This window comes from Tursiops truncatus, chromosome 20 (genome assembly GCF_011762595.2).
Source record: "Tursiops truncatus isolate mTurTru1 chromosome 20, mTurTru1.mat.Y, whole genome shotgun sequence".
Classification (NCBI taxonomy): Eukaryota; Metazoa; Chordata; class Mammalia; order Artiodactyla; family Delphinidae; genus Tursiops; species Tursiops truncatus.
In genome coordinates, this window is record NC_047053.1 from 49149042 (window position 1) to 49162101 (window position 13060).

The 13060-nt window shown below is 55.9% G+C and overlaps 2 protein-coding genes across 7 annotated transcripts in view; one reads left to right on the forward strand and one right to left on the reverse strand.

Annotated features, from left to right (window-relative positions):
- Positions 1 to 3154, forward strand: part of DNAH17 (dynein axonemal heavy chain 17) — a 154366-nt gene extending 151212 nt beyond the window's left edge. The window contains exon 83 of the mRNA XM_073798250.1: positions 575 to 3154. Coding sequence (XP_073654351.1) covers positions 575 to 822 — 248 coding nt within the window. The 3' untranslated portion in view covers positions 823 to 3154. The remainder of the gene's footprint in view (positions 1 to 574) is intronic.
- Positions 1 to 13060, reverse strand: part of PGS1 (phosphatidylglycerophosphate synthase 1) — a 44798-nt gene that overhangs the window by 5503 nt on the left and 26235 nt on the right. For 2 of the 6 annotated variants that reach the window (XM_073798251.1, XM_033848598.2), the window contains exons 8-9: positions 9915 to 10063; positions 5361 to 5489 (exon numbers count right to left, since the gene is read on the reverse strand). In XM_073798251.1, the coding sequence (XP_073654352.1) occupies positions 5370 to 5489; positions 9915 to 10063 (269 nt within the window). In that variant the 3' untranslated portion in view covers positions 5361 to 5369. Of the gene's footprint in view, positions 1 to 25; positions 757 to 5360; positions 5490 to 9914; positions 10064 to 13060 lie in introns of those variants that run through there. The other 4 variants (XR_012328765.1, XR_012328764.1, XM_033848596.2 and 1 more) reach the window with 3 other exon arrangements.

A 13060-nucleotide genomic window follows, 5' to 3' on the forward strand; every position in this document is an offset into this window, starting at 1 on the left:
CATCACCAAAGACAAGCAGAGCAGCAACCATTCTCCGTGTTTATTTTGGAATTACAGACAGGAAATCTAAGCATCGTTAAATAGGGTGAGTAGAAATAAGTCTGGTTCAAGGCAGGACAGTTGTTGTATGTGCATATACATATTTGTACTGTGCAGGTGCACGCAGGACAGTCGCTACAGAGGGAGGGAAGCAGGGAGTTTAGTCAGTCATTTTCAGCTGGAGTTATGATTTCCTGCCATTGAAACGAAGAAGGCTGACACATGAGGCTCTGAAACCACCACGCACGCAGACAATGGAGCCCAGCGCTTTAGGGCCGATCTGTCCCTCAGAGGTGCACAGCGAGACACACAGGCAGTCACGCCGTGCACACGACCCCCACCCCGTCCTCTGCCTACAGCCCCCCCCTGCAGCAATTCCTGTGCAGTCCAGGCCCTGGCACCTGGCCTATCTCTACAGGGGTGCGGGTGCAAGCCAGGCCCCTCCCCTCCCCCACTGCCAGCACGACAGACGGGAACCGGGAACCAGTCACCTCACCCTGGGCCACCCTGACCCTTGGCTGTGCTGTCCCTGCAGGAGCTCGCTGGGACACCCAGATGGGAGTCATCGCCGACGCGCGGCTGAAAGAGCTGACGCCGGCCATGCCCGTCATCTTCATCAAGGCCATCCCTGTGGACCGCATGGAGACCAAGAACATCTATGAGTGTCCCGTGTACAAAACACGCATCCGCGGCCCCACCTACGTCTGGACCTTTAACCTGAAGACCAAAGAGAAGGCAGCAAAGTGGATCCTGGCAGCCGTGGCGCTGCTCCTACAGGCCTAGCTGGAGCCCCGGGTCCCGCCGTGAGGCCCATGCTGCCCAGCGCCAGGTCCTGACCGCAACTTCAAATTTACAGTTAGGAACTCAGCCTTGCAACTATCACTTATTTTCACAGGAACTGATGATTGCTTTTTTGTTCTCCTAAATAATCGAGGCACTTTATAACCATGCACATCGAGACTAGCCAGAGGGTGGAGGGCAGCCTGGGAGAGGGGGTGTGGATGGGATTAAAACAATGAAGCCACTTAGCCAGGTTTGTCTGATTGATTCACTTGAGCCAGCCTTCAGCCTGATGGCCACCAGGGGCCTGGCACAGGCTTAGGGGTGAGGCCCCAATTCCCGGCAGCCAGGGGAGCATCCCAGGAACCAAACCCTCAAATCCTGACTTCCCACAGGGTCAGCTGGGTTTATCTTTTCCCACCGGTGGCATGTAGGGTTAGAGCTGGAGGCAGCCACACCCTTGCCTGATGCTACCTGCAAACACCCACCACTAAGGGCCAGGGTGTTCCATTCCCGTACAGACAGGAGCGGCCACTGCCACAGGCACTGTCCCCTAAAGCACTATTCCTTCTCTCAAGCAAGAAAACCTCCCTCGATTATGGGTAATGCCGCCTCCCTGCCCCAGAATTCCGAAAAGCAAACTGTTCCACGGAGGGGCCATTTCCATACAGCTCAAGTGCTTCCCTGTCAACTTCCCACTTTCTGAAATTGCTGGGAACGGGAGGGACCACTTTAAACACATGTCTGTGTCCTGGGAGGTCACAATAAATGGTCGTCCCCTCTTGGTTCTGGGCAGCATCTTCGTTGTCTTTTGTCTCCCTCCCCTCTCCCCACCGTCAGTTCTCACTTCCTGCCACCAGACAAAGTAGACTTTAAAACAATGTCTACAATAGTAGACAAAGAAGGGCATTATATAATGATAAAGGGATCAATACAAGAAGACAATATAACGCTCATTAAACACATATGCACCTAATATAGAAGCACCTAAACGTATAAGGCAAATATTAACAGATGTAAAGGGAGAAACTGACAATAACACAACTAATGGCAGGGGACTTTAACACCCCTTTAGATCAATGGACAGATCATCCAGAAAATCAATGAGGAAACAGCAGTCTCAAGTGACACGTGAGGTCAGTTGGACTTAATAGATAACTAGAGCACATTCCATCCAAAAGCAGAAGAATACACATTCTTTTCAACGTTCAGGATGAATCATGTGCTAGGCCACAAAACAAGACTTGACAGATTTAAGAGTACAGAAATTACATCAAGCATTTTTCCCAACCACAACAGTATAAAACTAGAAAGCAATTCTAGGAAGAAAAATGGGAAAAATACAAACACACGGAGACTAAACAACATGCTACCAAAATCAGAAAATACTTCGAGACAAACAAAAATAAAAATACAACTTTCCAACATCTATGGGATGCAGCAAAACCAGTTCTAAGAGGGAAGTTCATAGCAATACAGGCCTACCTCAAAACAAGAAAAATCTCAAAACAACCTAACCCACCATCTAGGAATTAATTAGAATTAGAAAATGAAGAACAAACAAAGCCCAAGTCAGCAGAAGAGGGACAACTGCTCAGCAGCCAAGACACCCCGACTTCCAAAAAGGTGAGCGTGTCCGCAGGCACTGCGCCCCAGGGCCGCACGCTGCAGCACCGCAGCGGGCACAGGCGACAGGCGCACGCGCGCACACACACGCACGCGTGCCAGCAGGGAAGGGACCAGAGGTGGCCCGCCTCATCCGGCCTCATTCTGTGAGCTCCTGCTCCAAGGGGAGCAGGTGGCTACCGCGGTGCTGGTCCCAGGGCTGCCCTGGGCCAGGCCCCCATCTGACGGACCCAGGTAATGGGTGCAGACAAAATGAGACGACGATGAACTGGGAAACCAGGGGTACAGGAAGGCAGCTAGCAGGGCCCACAGACTCCAGCGGGGGCCCACAGGCTGGCACCTCGGTGTTTTCTAGCTTCAAAGCAGAGTAAAGCAAGCACCATGCCACCGTCCCACACACACACCTGGCCTCCTCCTAAGTTCAACCTGATGCTGAAGTAGTTCTGTGAAAACTTTTTTCCAAGTATTCACCCAATCCTTGGGTGAAGAAGAGGTCCTAGAAGCCCTAACTCCGAGGCCAATAATTTACAACAATCCTGGGGCCTGGTGGGGCTAAGAGGGAGAAGGAAAAATGCCCCTCAAATCCTCCCTCCCTGGGGCCTAGAGAATCCACCCCTTTGGAAGGCAGGAGTCCTGCCCCCAGAACCTGGCCACCGGGCAACCACCTCTGCCGGCCAGGAGGGGTCACTGTAGCTGGAAGGCCAGGAGAGCCACCACCCTGACTGGAGGACATAAAACTGCCAGCGGCCACCAGGCAACTCATTTTAATCCCTGGTAATAACCAAAAAATGGGGAGATTTTCCAGTTTTGCCTTTAGAGCCTGAAATAAAACATTTATTCCACACTCTACACATTGTGGGTAGATGACAAAATTCTCTTCGAACTTTGCGAGAGATGATTCACCTTGCTTGGAGTTGCAATCCAGCCTTGGGGAGACAGAGCCTGGGACAAAAGCTATGCTGCGTCTGAAGGTGCCGTGACGCCCGCAGCAGGCCTGGTGGGTGGAAGGGTAGGGGCCCTGGCTGGAGCGAGCGCCCGGGGGGTGGGGTGGGGGGGCCGCCCAGGACCGTCCCAAAGGCAACCAGCAGAGACAAAGCGAGCAGCTCGCAAAGCGGGCAGCCACAGATTGCTCAAGCCCGGCAGTGGCACAATGCTCGCTCTGGCCCCACAGCATCTGCAGGAATGCAAACGCTGTTTACCGAAAGCCTCTCTCCAAACAGAAACCCAGCGCCCCGGCACAGGCACATTCTTTTGGCTTCCCTCCTCTCACTGTCCCACAGGACAATTTAATAACTGGTTTGGAGGCAAACAGTGTTAACTGATGTGCCACTGCCCCCAGGCAGCGTGGTGTGGCCACTGCTCCACCCAACTCCCCACCACAAAAGCCTGCAGATCTGCCCAGGCCCAGGGGAGGGGCTGATGAGGTGATCCCCGCACCGGCGCCCCACGCACACAGCAAGGTGGCGCGAGCTAGGCCAACCACGGCCTCCCAAGACCCAAGGACGAACGCGACCATCGGAGCCGCCAGCCCTTTGGAGGGAGACACGTGAAGCTGCCTCCAGGGCAGGTGGGCAGGGATGGAATCCCGTCTGCTGCCCCCAGCCCCAAGGATGAGCTGCCATGCCCTGGGGCTGCGAGGCCTTCTCTCTGGGCAAGGTTCAAGCACCTGAAGGTCTGGGGACTGGGCAGGGAGGTTCTGAAATCTGCTCCTGGAGACACTGGGGGCGGCGCAGGAGCACACGGGTAGATATCAGAAGAAACACAGGTAAAAGAGTCAAAAGTGGCTGCTAGGGGGAAGGAAGGGCAGCTGCATCTTGTTGGCCTTTCGGTATTATTTTACTCTCTAAATTCGCATGTTATTTGAATGAAATTTAAAGTAACTCAAATGCTGAGAAAAAAATGAAACAAATAAAATTTTTTAAAGTGAGGCTGAAAAGAGAACCATGGTACCAGGCCGCAGGGGACGCGGGCCGCACACAGTGCCAACGCGGACGACGCTCGGCCGCTCAACCCTTCATCCTTGTCCTCCCGCCTCCTCTCTCCCTTCCCCACAGGCCAAAGGCCCAACCATTCCCATCCCCCCAAACCCCTAGCGTGGGCTGGACCAGCAAAGTCCGGCCCAGACCATCCCACCCAGGAGACTGATCCCATCTGGGGCCACACGGCGGGGAGGTCAGGGTCTAAAGGGATCTGAAACACACGGGGGACTCAGGAGAGACCCCACCTCCGACGGCAGCTGCACCCTGGCTGGCCTCCCGGCGTCCGAACAGCCAAGGGGCAGCACAGGTGAGGCCTCGTCTCGTCCTCCCGTGGGACACGGCCAGAGGCCCGGCCGCCAGGGGAAGGCTCCTGGGCGGGCGGGGCACGTCCTGCTACCAGCTGCCACCACGACAGCATCTCATCTCCGCAAGCGCACGTCACAGAAACGTCAGGGAGATGAGGCAGCAGCCCCGGGGCCTCTCATGCTGGCAGCTGCAGCTGCCCCGGGCAGCAAGCCAGGACGCTCCCGACCAAGAGCGCTGCCCCTCCGCTCCCACTGCCTTCGGAACGGCGTGCTCAGCGGTGAGGAGGGGGCGCAGAATCTACCTCTGTACCCGGTGGCCACCAGGCCCTCACCCCAGGGCCGCCTCCGGCCCCCGGGGAAGGGAGAGCATTGGTGGGCCCCACAATGCTGACCGCACCACAGCCCCAGGACGTGGCAGAAGGTAAGAGGGCTGCCTCACTTAGCACCAGGCTTCCAAAACCTCCACAACCACCCACGAGCCCAGACATACACCCCTGGACATGTAACCAAGAAAGGACGGAAGGGCCCTGGAGTCCCTGCGAGAGGCCCTGGGGACCCCCACTGGGGGGAGCCCCCTGTCCCTCTAGTGACCCCCTGGGAAACCGCACTGGGCCGGCCTGGTAGTCAGTACCTGCTGTCCTCAGAAGAAGTTCTTAATCAGCGGAGTCACCATCTTCACCCACAGCTTCACCTGCCGGCTCGGCTGCTCAAAGGTGGCAGAGGACACCGCACCAGACCTCAGGTAGAGCTGCGCCTGCTCCTGGGGAAGAGGGGCGGACAGGGGTTGGGGTCAGCTCCAGCACCGGTGACGCGGCCCGCCGGCCCAGGGGCTCCGTGGGGGCCCCAGCGCAGGTCGCCCCGGTACACATTCCTTAGAAAAGCCAAGAAGCCAGTGTGCTTCAATTTTTAAGACCAAGCAAGACGTGTGTGGGACAGGCAATTTAGAGTTGAAGAAATACAGCTGGTGGAAAAAATATTTAAAAGTTCGCCCTCACTAAATGAGGTAGTGCCAATTAAAATAATGAGATTTTCTTTAAATGAGACACAGTTTTTTCTTCTCTCAAACTAGCAAAAAGTTGTTTTGCATCATCGCCCTCTGCTGACGAAGGCCGAGGGAACAGGCACTCCCGGACGCGCTGGTGGAATGAATGGAAAGGGGGCTCGGATCATCTGTCTGTAGAGCAATTTGGCAACAAGTACCAAAAGCCTTATAAAGCTCCACTTGCAAGAGTTTATCCCGAGAAAACAACTGTGCACTAAGATCCCTGTGTACTGACATTTATCACAGCAACATTTATGACAGAGAAAACCTGGAAACCCCCTAAATGTCCACCAACCAGCTAATTAAATATAATAAACCCATATGACAAATCAGCATTCACCATAAGATAATCATACTCTAGAAAAACATTTACTTAACAATACGGGAATGTGCACAAATATATTAAGTGAAAGACACTGGACATGAGTTAACATACACAATATAATCCTACTTTCGTGAAGAAGAAAAAAACAAGTTACACGTCTCCATACGCACACAGAACAAGACAGACAAGGAGCAATCAAAACGATTTCAGTGACTCTCACTGGATGAAAGGTTTAGCGTCTTGTAACTTTTCTCGATTCTTACAATGAACAATTCTTACATATTTAAAAAACAAGTTAAAAAACACTGATAGAAGCCTCATCTTAAATTTTGTTTAGAATCTTTGAGAGGAAAAACTGCCTCTTTTTAAAACATTACACCCTACAAGTGCTGTGCTTCCTTAATAAGGTATCGAAGCTTTCAAAGGGCAAAAGGCAGCAGTCAGGGGATGTGATTCTGTTTCCACCACCAAGAGTGGTGACATCCCTCTCCGAACCTTCTGTCCCTTTAATCTATAAAATACTGACTTAACCCACACTACGGTGAGGATCCACCCACGCTGGCTTTGCAAACACCCTGTCCACTGCGGGACCAGGAGCCCCAAGGGGACAGTGGATGCCGCCGCACCATCCCGCTGGGAGCTGGACGCTCTCTTCTCTGGGGGCAGGAACGGAAGCCACGTCCCTGGCAAACTCCTCTGGCCCAGTGAGGACAGGGGATGAAGGACACCGCGCCCTCCAGGACACTACAGAATTTGCCCCAGCTCTCCCCGGCGCGGGCTGGGGCGTCTCGTGCCCGGCCTCACATCCTCCGGCACATTCTTTGCGCTCACTCCCTGTGAGTGGGTGCTCCCAGGGCCGGGGTCCCTGGCGCTTCAGGTCCGAGCAGACTTTGCCGGCCGCCCGCTGACCATGGCTGGATGGGCCTCATGGAGGAGCCAGCCGGTCTCGGGGGGCTGCTTTGCAGAAGTTTCCACAGACCCGGCTCCAGCTTTATGTTTTCCAATGAATACACAGCCAAGATTTCAATTAAATTACCAGAAACACTTAAGTCTCCTCACAGACTCCACACGGGGATGGAGAAGGAAGTCAGCTGGTCGAGGTTACAATGCTGTTCAAGGGAGTCTTTCTTAGGTCACAAGTGGTAAACCGTGTCCTCTGAACAAAACCAGGAAGCTTTCAGTTTTTATTGTACGTACTAAGTGAAGGGAGGGACTTCGGATTCGGATAAAAATATCTCCCCACTCTGGTGCCCAGTGTGACATGAACAGGGCCCTTCCCTGGGTCCCCAGGAGGACTCCAGAGGCAGCTTCTGAGAGCAGGGACCCAGGCAGCCGGGGTTTCAGGGACTTTCTGGGCTCGGGGAAGGTTGTGTGGCTGGGCAGTCCCAGCATCGGGCATCGTGTGGGCCTCTCCAGAGGGTGGCTGCAGTCCCAGTATATAATAGGTGGAGTTATCCAGAAATGCATTTTTGCATTTCAAAGGCACAGAAATCAACGTGCCTCTAAAGAACGGAAGGACTGCAGTGGCATGAACTGTCACCCTCCCACCATCAAAAGCCGCTGGGATTCAGGTTTGGGAAGAAAAACAAAATATCCCAAATATGTCATTTGGGAACGCAGCTCCTGACCACAAGCGGCCCAGCTTTTCTCAGATCCAGGATGTGGGTTCAGGCCCCTTACTCAGGAAGTGGGGGAGAGCGGCCAGCACCGGGACCCTGGGCAGAGACTTGCTCCCCCAAATCAGCCCAGACCCACAGAGACCTGGTCCTCGCCAGAGGCCACGTTCACACCGACCACTCGCTACCATCTGAGGAAACCCAGCTCTCAGCAACCGAGGCAAAAGTCCAGGGGACCCCACTGTTCCTCTCAACCCAGCCCGCTCTGAGGCCGGCCGGCCCCTACTGGAACCTCCTTGGTCATTTGCTGGAAGTCTCACCATAGCATCTGTGATCTGCTGAGCAGATCAGATTCTCCCGCTGGCCACCCAGAGCCCGACCGCTGCCACTTCCTCTCAGCCCTGGTTGTGAAGCCCTTCCCAGCACCAAGGCCCCACTCAGTCACTGACAAGATTCCCAGATTGCAGGAGGCAGATCCCGGGGAACAAGGCAGTTACCATTTCCTCGTCCATCAACAAAGGCTCCAACAATTTCGCAACAGTAGTTCCCAAACACAAGAATAAAAGCTTAACTCAGTCTACACGCTTCTGAGGGCTGGCCTACAGCAGTGTTATCTACATTCCCATGACTCAGGAGGGAAGCTGGCACCTTCCCTGGAAAGGCTTTGTTGTCAAGGTCACAAATTTGTGACCCCAAAGGATCATCTAGGTTTCACATACACAGGTGCTGTGCTCGCATTCTCTGAAGTTCATCAGCACTGCTGCAGGTGCTCAAACGCGAAGATTCACGCAGAAGCACTAACTTTCAGTTATTCTCGACTTCAAACAGAAAGACCATCACGAAAGGAGGCCGAGACCGCTGCCCCTTTGGGAGTCACTGCCACGTTCCTATCCCAGGGAGCAAAGGGCATTCTCCCCTGCCCCGGCTCTCCAACCTGACCGTGGGTCTCCAGCAGCCAGCAGCAGGGGTTCAAGGTGCCGTCCCCCGTGACTCTCCAGCCCCACCTCAGAAGAAAGGGCTGCTCTCCCGTGAGCCGTGCCGGGAAGTCTCTGCCCAGGGGAGCGGGAGGTCCTCGGTGGGCCACATAACACGCCCACCGAGCCAGACAAAGCAAGTTCGGTTCTCTCTCAGGCTCTAGGTCCGCTCTCTCGAGAAAAATGCCTGCCTTCCCCTCTCACAACTGTAAGGAAAGAAATCCTATTACAACTAGGAACGTGACAAAAACAACACAGAAATTCCAAGACACCTTGGAGACAGGGGCCTGCCTTGCCCAACCGCCATCCCCTGACACGGGCAGGAGGCGAGGCAGCCACGACATTCCACTGCGTCCCGCCCACCACCGGCCCCCACAAACATGCTACAAGGGGCCCCTGCGCCTGGCCAGGCACACCTCTGAGCAGTCCCTCCACCATCTCCTCTGTAGGTCAATCCCCAACCAGATCATTACCAAGTGAAACAATCTGAACTAAAATAAATAGAATTCAAGTTCTCAGCGCAGTAGGATCGTGCATGCTGACTCAAGGGCACAGACAGAAATCTGTGACCGGGACTGTCAGAGCGCTCGCAGCGGCTTAGCTCCCCACGAACCAGCTCTGTCTGCACGGGCGTCTAAGTTCATTCTATGGTTTGGCTCTTTTTTCCGGGTTCTCTGTCTCCACGTGCAGAGACTCTGGCTCCCTGCGTGCCCCTTCTGCCTGGGTGGCAACCCTGCCTCCTGCCTCTCCCTCCCCCGACTCTGAAGCACCTCCTGGGGAGGGTCTTCATCAGAAATGACCGAGGCCGCCTGAAGCTCTTCCCTAATGGACCCAGGTCCCGTGTAACCCTGGCTCCTAACCCCCTCTCATAGTTGATCCGCAGTCTCAGAAGAGGCTGGGAACCAGCGCTATATTCACATGCCAGTGAGAACAGTGTTCTCTTCCCATGCAGGGAAAGAAAATGTCCTCCAGGATGTAAGGAGTTGTGGGGGAGCCCCTGCAGGGCAAAAGCGGGCCCCGGGCTGGAGGCAGAAGGGCCCAGGCTTCGCAGGACAGCCCCGCGGCAGGTGTCCCTCAGGACCGGCCACCAGGACACGCGAGAGGACGCCGGTTCTTTCCTACTCTGCTCAGCCCCCGGCAGGAGACGACGGCAGAGGCAGCCCTCGGGGACCTGGCTCCCAGCTATGCCCCCCCCACCCCCGGGGAGGTCCCACCCACCCCAACCGACCTGGTGAAGCTGCTGCTGCAGGGCCCGGCTCTCCGTCACGATGGCGATCTGGGCCTCCAGGTCCCGGTGAACTGACCTGTACCCAAAATTAGGAGAGCCAATCAACGTGAGGCAGGGCAGGCTGCTCCCTGCCAGGTACAGCCAGAGGCCTGCAGGGAAAAGGAAACGTGCAGACAGGAAGTGAGCACAGCAGCTGCCACAGCCTCTCCAGTCGCGCTCCAACCTAAGAGGAGAGCAGCCCCCCACAGGGTTTGCGTGAACAAGACAGCGAGGGGACGGGCTAAGCAGGGGCCACGTCTGCCCAGCCCAGGGTGCTGCCAGGAGGCGCAGGGACCACAGCGTCTGCAGGGCAGCCCGGCACTAGGGCCACTCACTGGGACAGCTCCCCTTTCTGTCACATGGCACGCTGTGGCCTCTTTTCCCGACAAGGCGAGAAGTGGGTTCTTAAAAGGACCATGGTGATGCCAGTGCTCAGGCTCTGTTCTCACCCCCACCCACCCCGCGATGCTACCAGAGCCCATCCCAGAGAGCGCAAGACCTCTAATCCCCACTCTCCGAACTGCCTCAGCCGCGTCCTGGCCACCATCCAGCCTCCCCTGTCCTTCCGCAGGCCCGGAGGGAAAGCGGCCCCCAGAGCTCAGGTCACACCTGCTTCTCAGGAAAGAAGCCAGCTGACCCGTGGGCTCAGGAACAGAGATGCTTTCACCCAAGCCAGCAGACGTGGGGCGGTTACGGGCATGACGAAGGACTGGGTTTAAGAGCGGGTTACTTGGCAAAGCAGGCCGTAAGCAGCCTGTGGGGTGGAGGGCATCTGTCCTTCCTCCTAGAACTGGCGTGAGGACGGCCCCACCAAAACCCTTGCAAGAGCAGAGGGCAGAGAAGCAAGGGGACTGGTCCAGCCCCCAACTCCTCCCAGAGGAGCGCTCCGTGGGCCCAAGTCAGAGCTCTCGATGTCTGGGCTCCTATGGGATTTTGTCCCAAATCTCTTAAGGTGGAGCCTGGGTCTGACCGAGCTATTAAGGGTCCCTGCAAGGGGAGGAGCAGCCCAGCACGGGCCCTTTAAGAGGGTTTTGGGGCGGGGGACAGCCGATAGAGCCCCAGCCTGAAAACAGAGCTCAGGTTACTCCACGCTGCATCCACCTGCTGCATCTACCTGAAGACGAGCTGGGCCCTGCCTCCCCAGGGCCACTCAACTCTCCCTCGCTCAGACTGCTGACTGTGAAGCCCATCGGGGCACCAGAAATGAGCCTGCTGGGGGCTCAGGGCTTTAGGCCAGACAGACGAGAGGTCACGAGAGGCCAGCGCACGAGAGAACCTGGAAGGCCCAGTCCGTTTCAGTCCCAACCCAGACAACACTGCTTCCCCCTTTTTTGCTAGAAAATAAGCCAGTTAATACCACAGACAGAGGAAAAAGCAGGGCTCGGTGTGAGCAGCCATGTGGTAGTGGCTCCTGCCTTGCCCGCCACCCTCTCCCAGCCCTGGGAACTCGCCATCTCTGACAACACCACAGCGACATCTCTGTAATGAAGGTGGTGGATTCTCTCAGAATCCTACATGTCACCTGAAACACGGCAGGCAGGTCCTCTGCTTTGCACCCCATTCCATCCCCTCTGAGTTCCAGGCCCCATCAGGACTACTTCTCCTAAAAAGACTATTCCCCAAACCTAACCTCTCAAGGACATCTGCTGCCCAGACTTCCTTCCTCCTACGGCGAGCCCAGGCTTGCATCTGGCCTCTTGTATCTTTCCCTCCACGCTGCACCAAGAGCGCCCAGGCCAGGACACCCAGTGTGGGAACGTCAGTCCCAGGCTCCTCTGCAGGCCACCCTGCACAGGGCTGGCCTCCTCGCACCCTTCCACCACCACGGGTCTCTCCCCTGCCAACGTGAGACTTTCAAAGGGCACACAGGCACGCAGGAGCAACACAAGCAAATCAACAACATGTAACACACACCACGCTCCTAAAATAGAAGGCCATTTCCTAATTCTCACTCAGAACAGGAGCATTTCCAAGAACGTCTTGGGTAAGAGATGACGACTCTCTGCTGCCTGTTCCTGTAATATGCCTGCCACCCCCCCAACACACACACACGCAGGGGCCACATCAAAGCCACTGGCTTGTCCGTGTGTATCGCTCGATCGACTGTAGCCCGCTCCGCTGGGCCGCTGCATGTAAGCAACCGTGTGGCTCATCTTAGCACGCGGCCAGACCACACGGGTGGGCAGGCTGGCCCTGGCACTCTGCTCCAGATGCCCAGGGAGGTCCGAGTGTCCTCCTCTGCAGTAAAGGCCCTCCATCTGCACTAGGCTCAGCCGCCCCGCCCCAGCCCTCCATAAGCCCAGGGCTGGGTGAGATCTCCACCTGTTGTCACTGTTCCAACTCTTCTTTTATTCAATGTATTTTATTATTTCATATATTTTTTTTTTTGGCTGCACCACATGGCTTGCAGGATCTTAGCTCCCCAACCAGGGATCAAACCCGTGCCCCCTGCAGTGGAAGCTCAGAGTCCTAACCACTGGACTACCGGGGAATTCCCTGTTCCAACTCTTCTGATGCCAAGATTGGCCCCGTAAAGACATTGGGTCTGCTTGGTGCTACCTGTCCAGCTGGCTTGCCCAAGCCTACTTAGAGAGGGGACAGGTGAGAGCCAGGACTAAGGAGGCCCAACACCCACATGGGTGATGTGGGATTAGGCTGGTGTAAATCACTTGCCACCATGACCCTGTGTCCCTCCAAGGCTCCCAGACCACAGCGTCTGGCAGAAAAGGTGGGAAGGGCCTGGTCTTACACGTACTTATTTGTAAAATCTGCCTAAGGGCTTCCCTGGTGGTGCAGTGGTTGAGAGTCCGCCTGCCGATGCAGGGGACGCGGGTTCGTGCCCCGGTCCGGGAAGATCCCACATACCACAGAGCGGCTGGGCCCGTGAGCCATGGCCACTAAGCCTGCGCGTCTGGAGCCTGTGCTGGGAGAGGCCACAGCAGTGAGAGGCCCGCGTACAGTAAAAAAAAAAAAAAATCTGCCTAACCGCAGACCGCTCCCTCTCAAGGCAGCCTATGGGTCAGCCATCAGAGGCAGGCAGCCCATCTCAGCCCGGCCCGCAGCTCCCCAGTATGCACCACTGCTTCTCAACCTGTTTTCATTCCTGA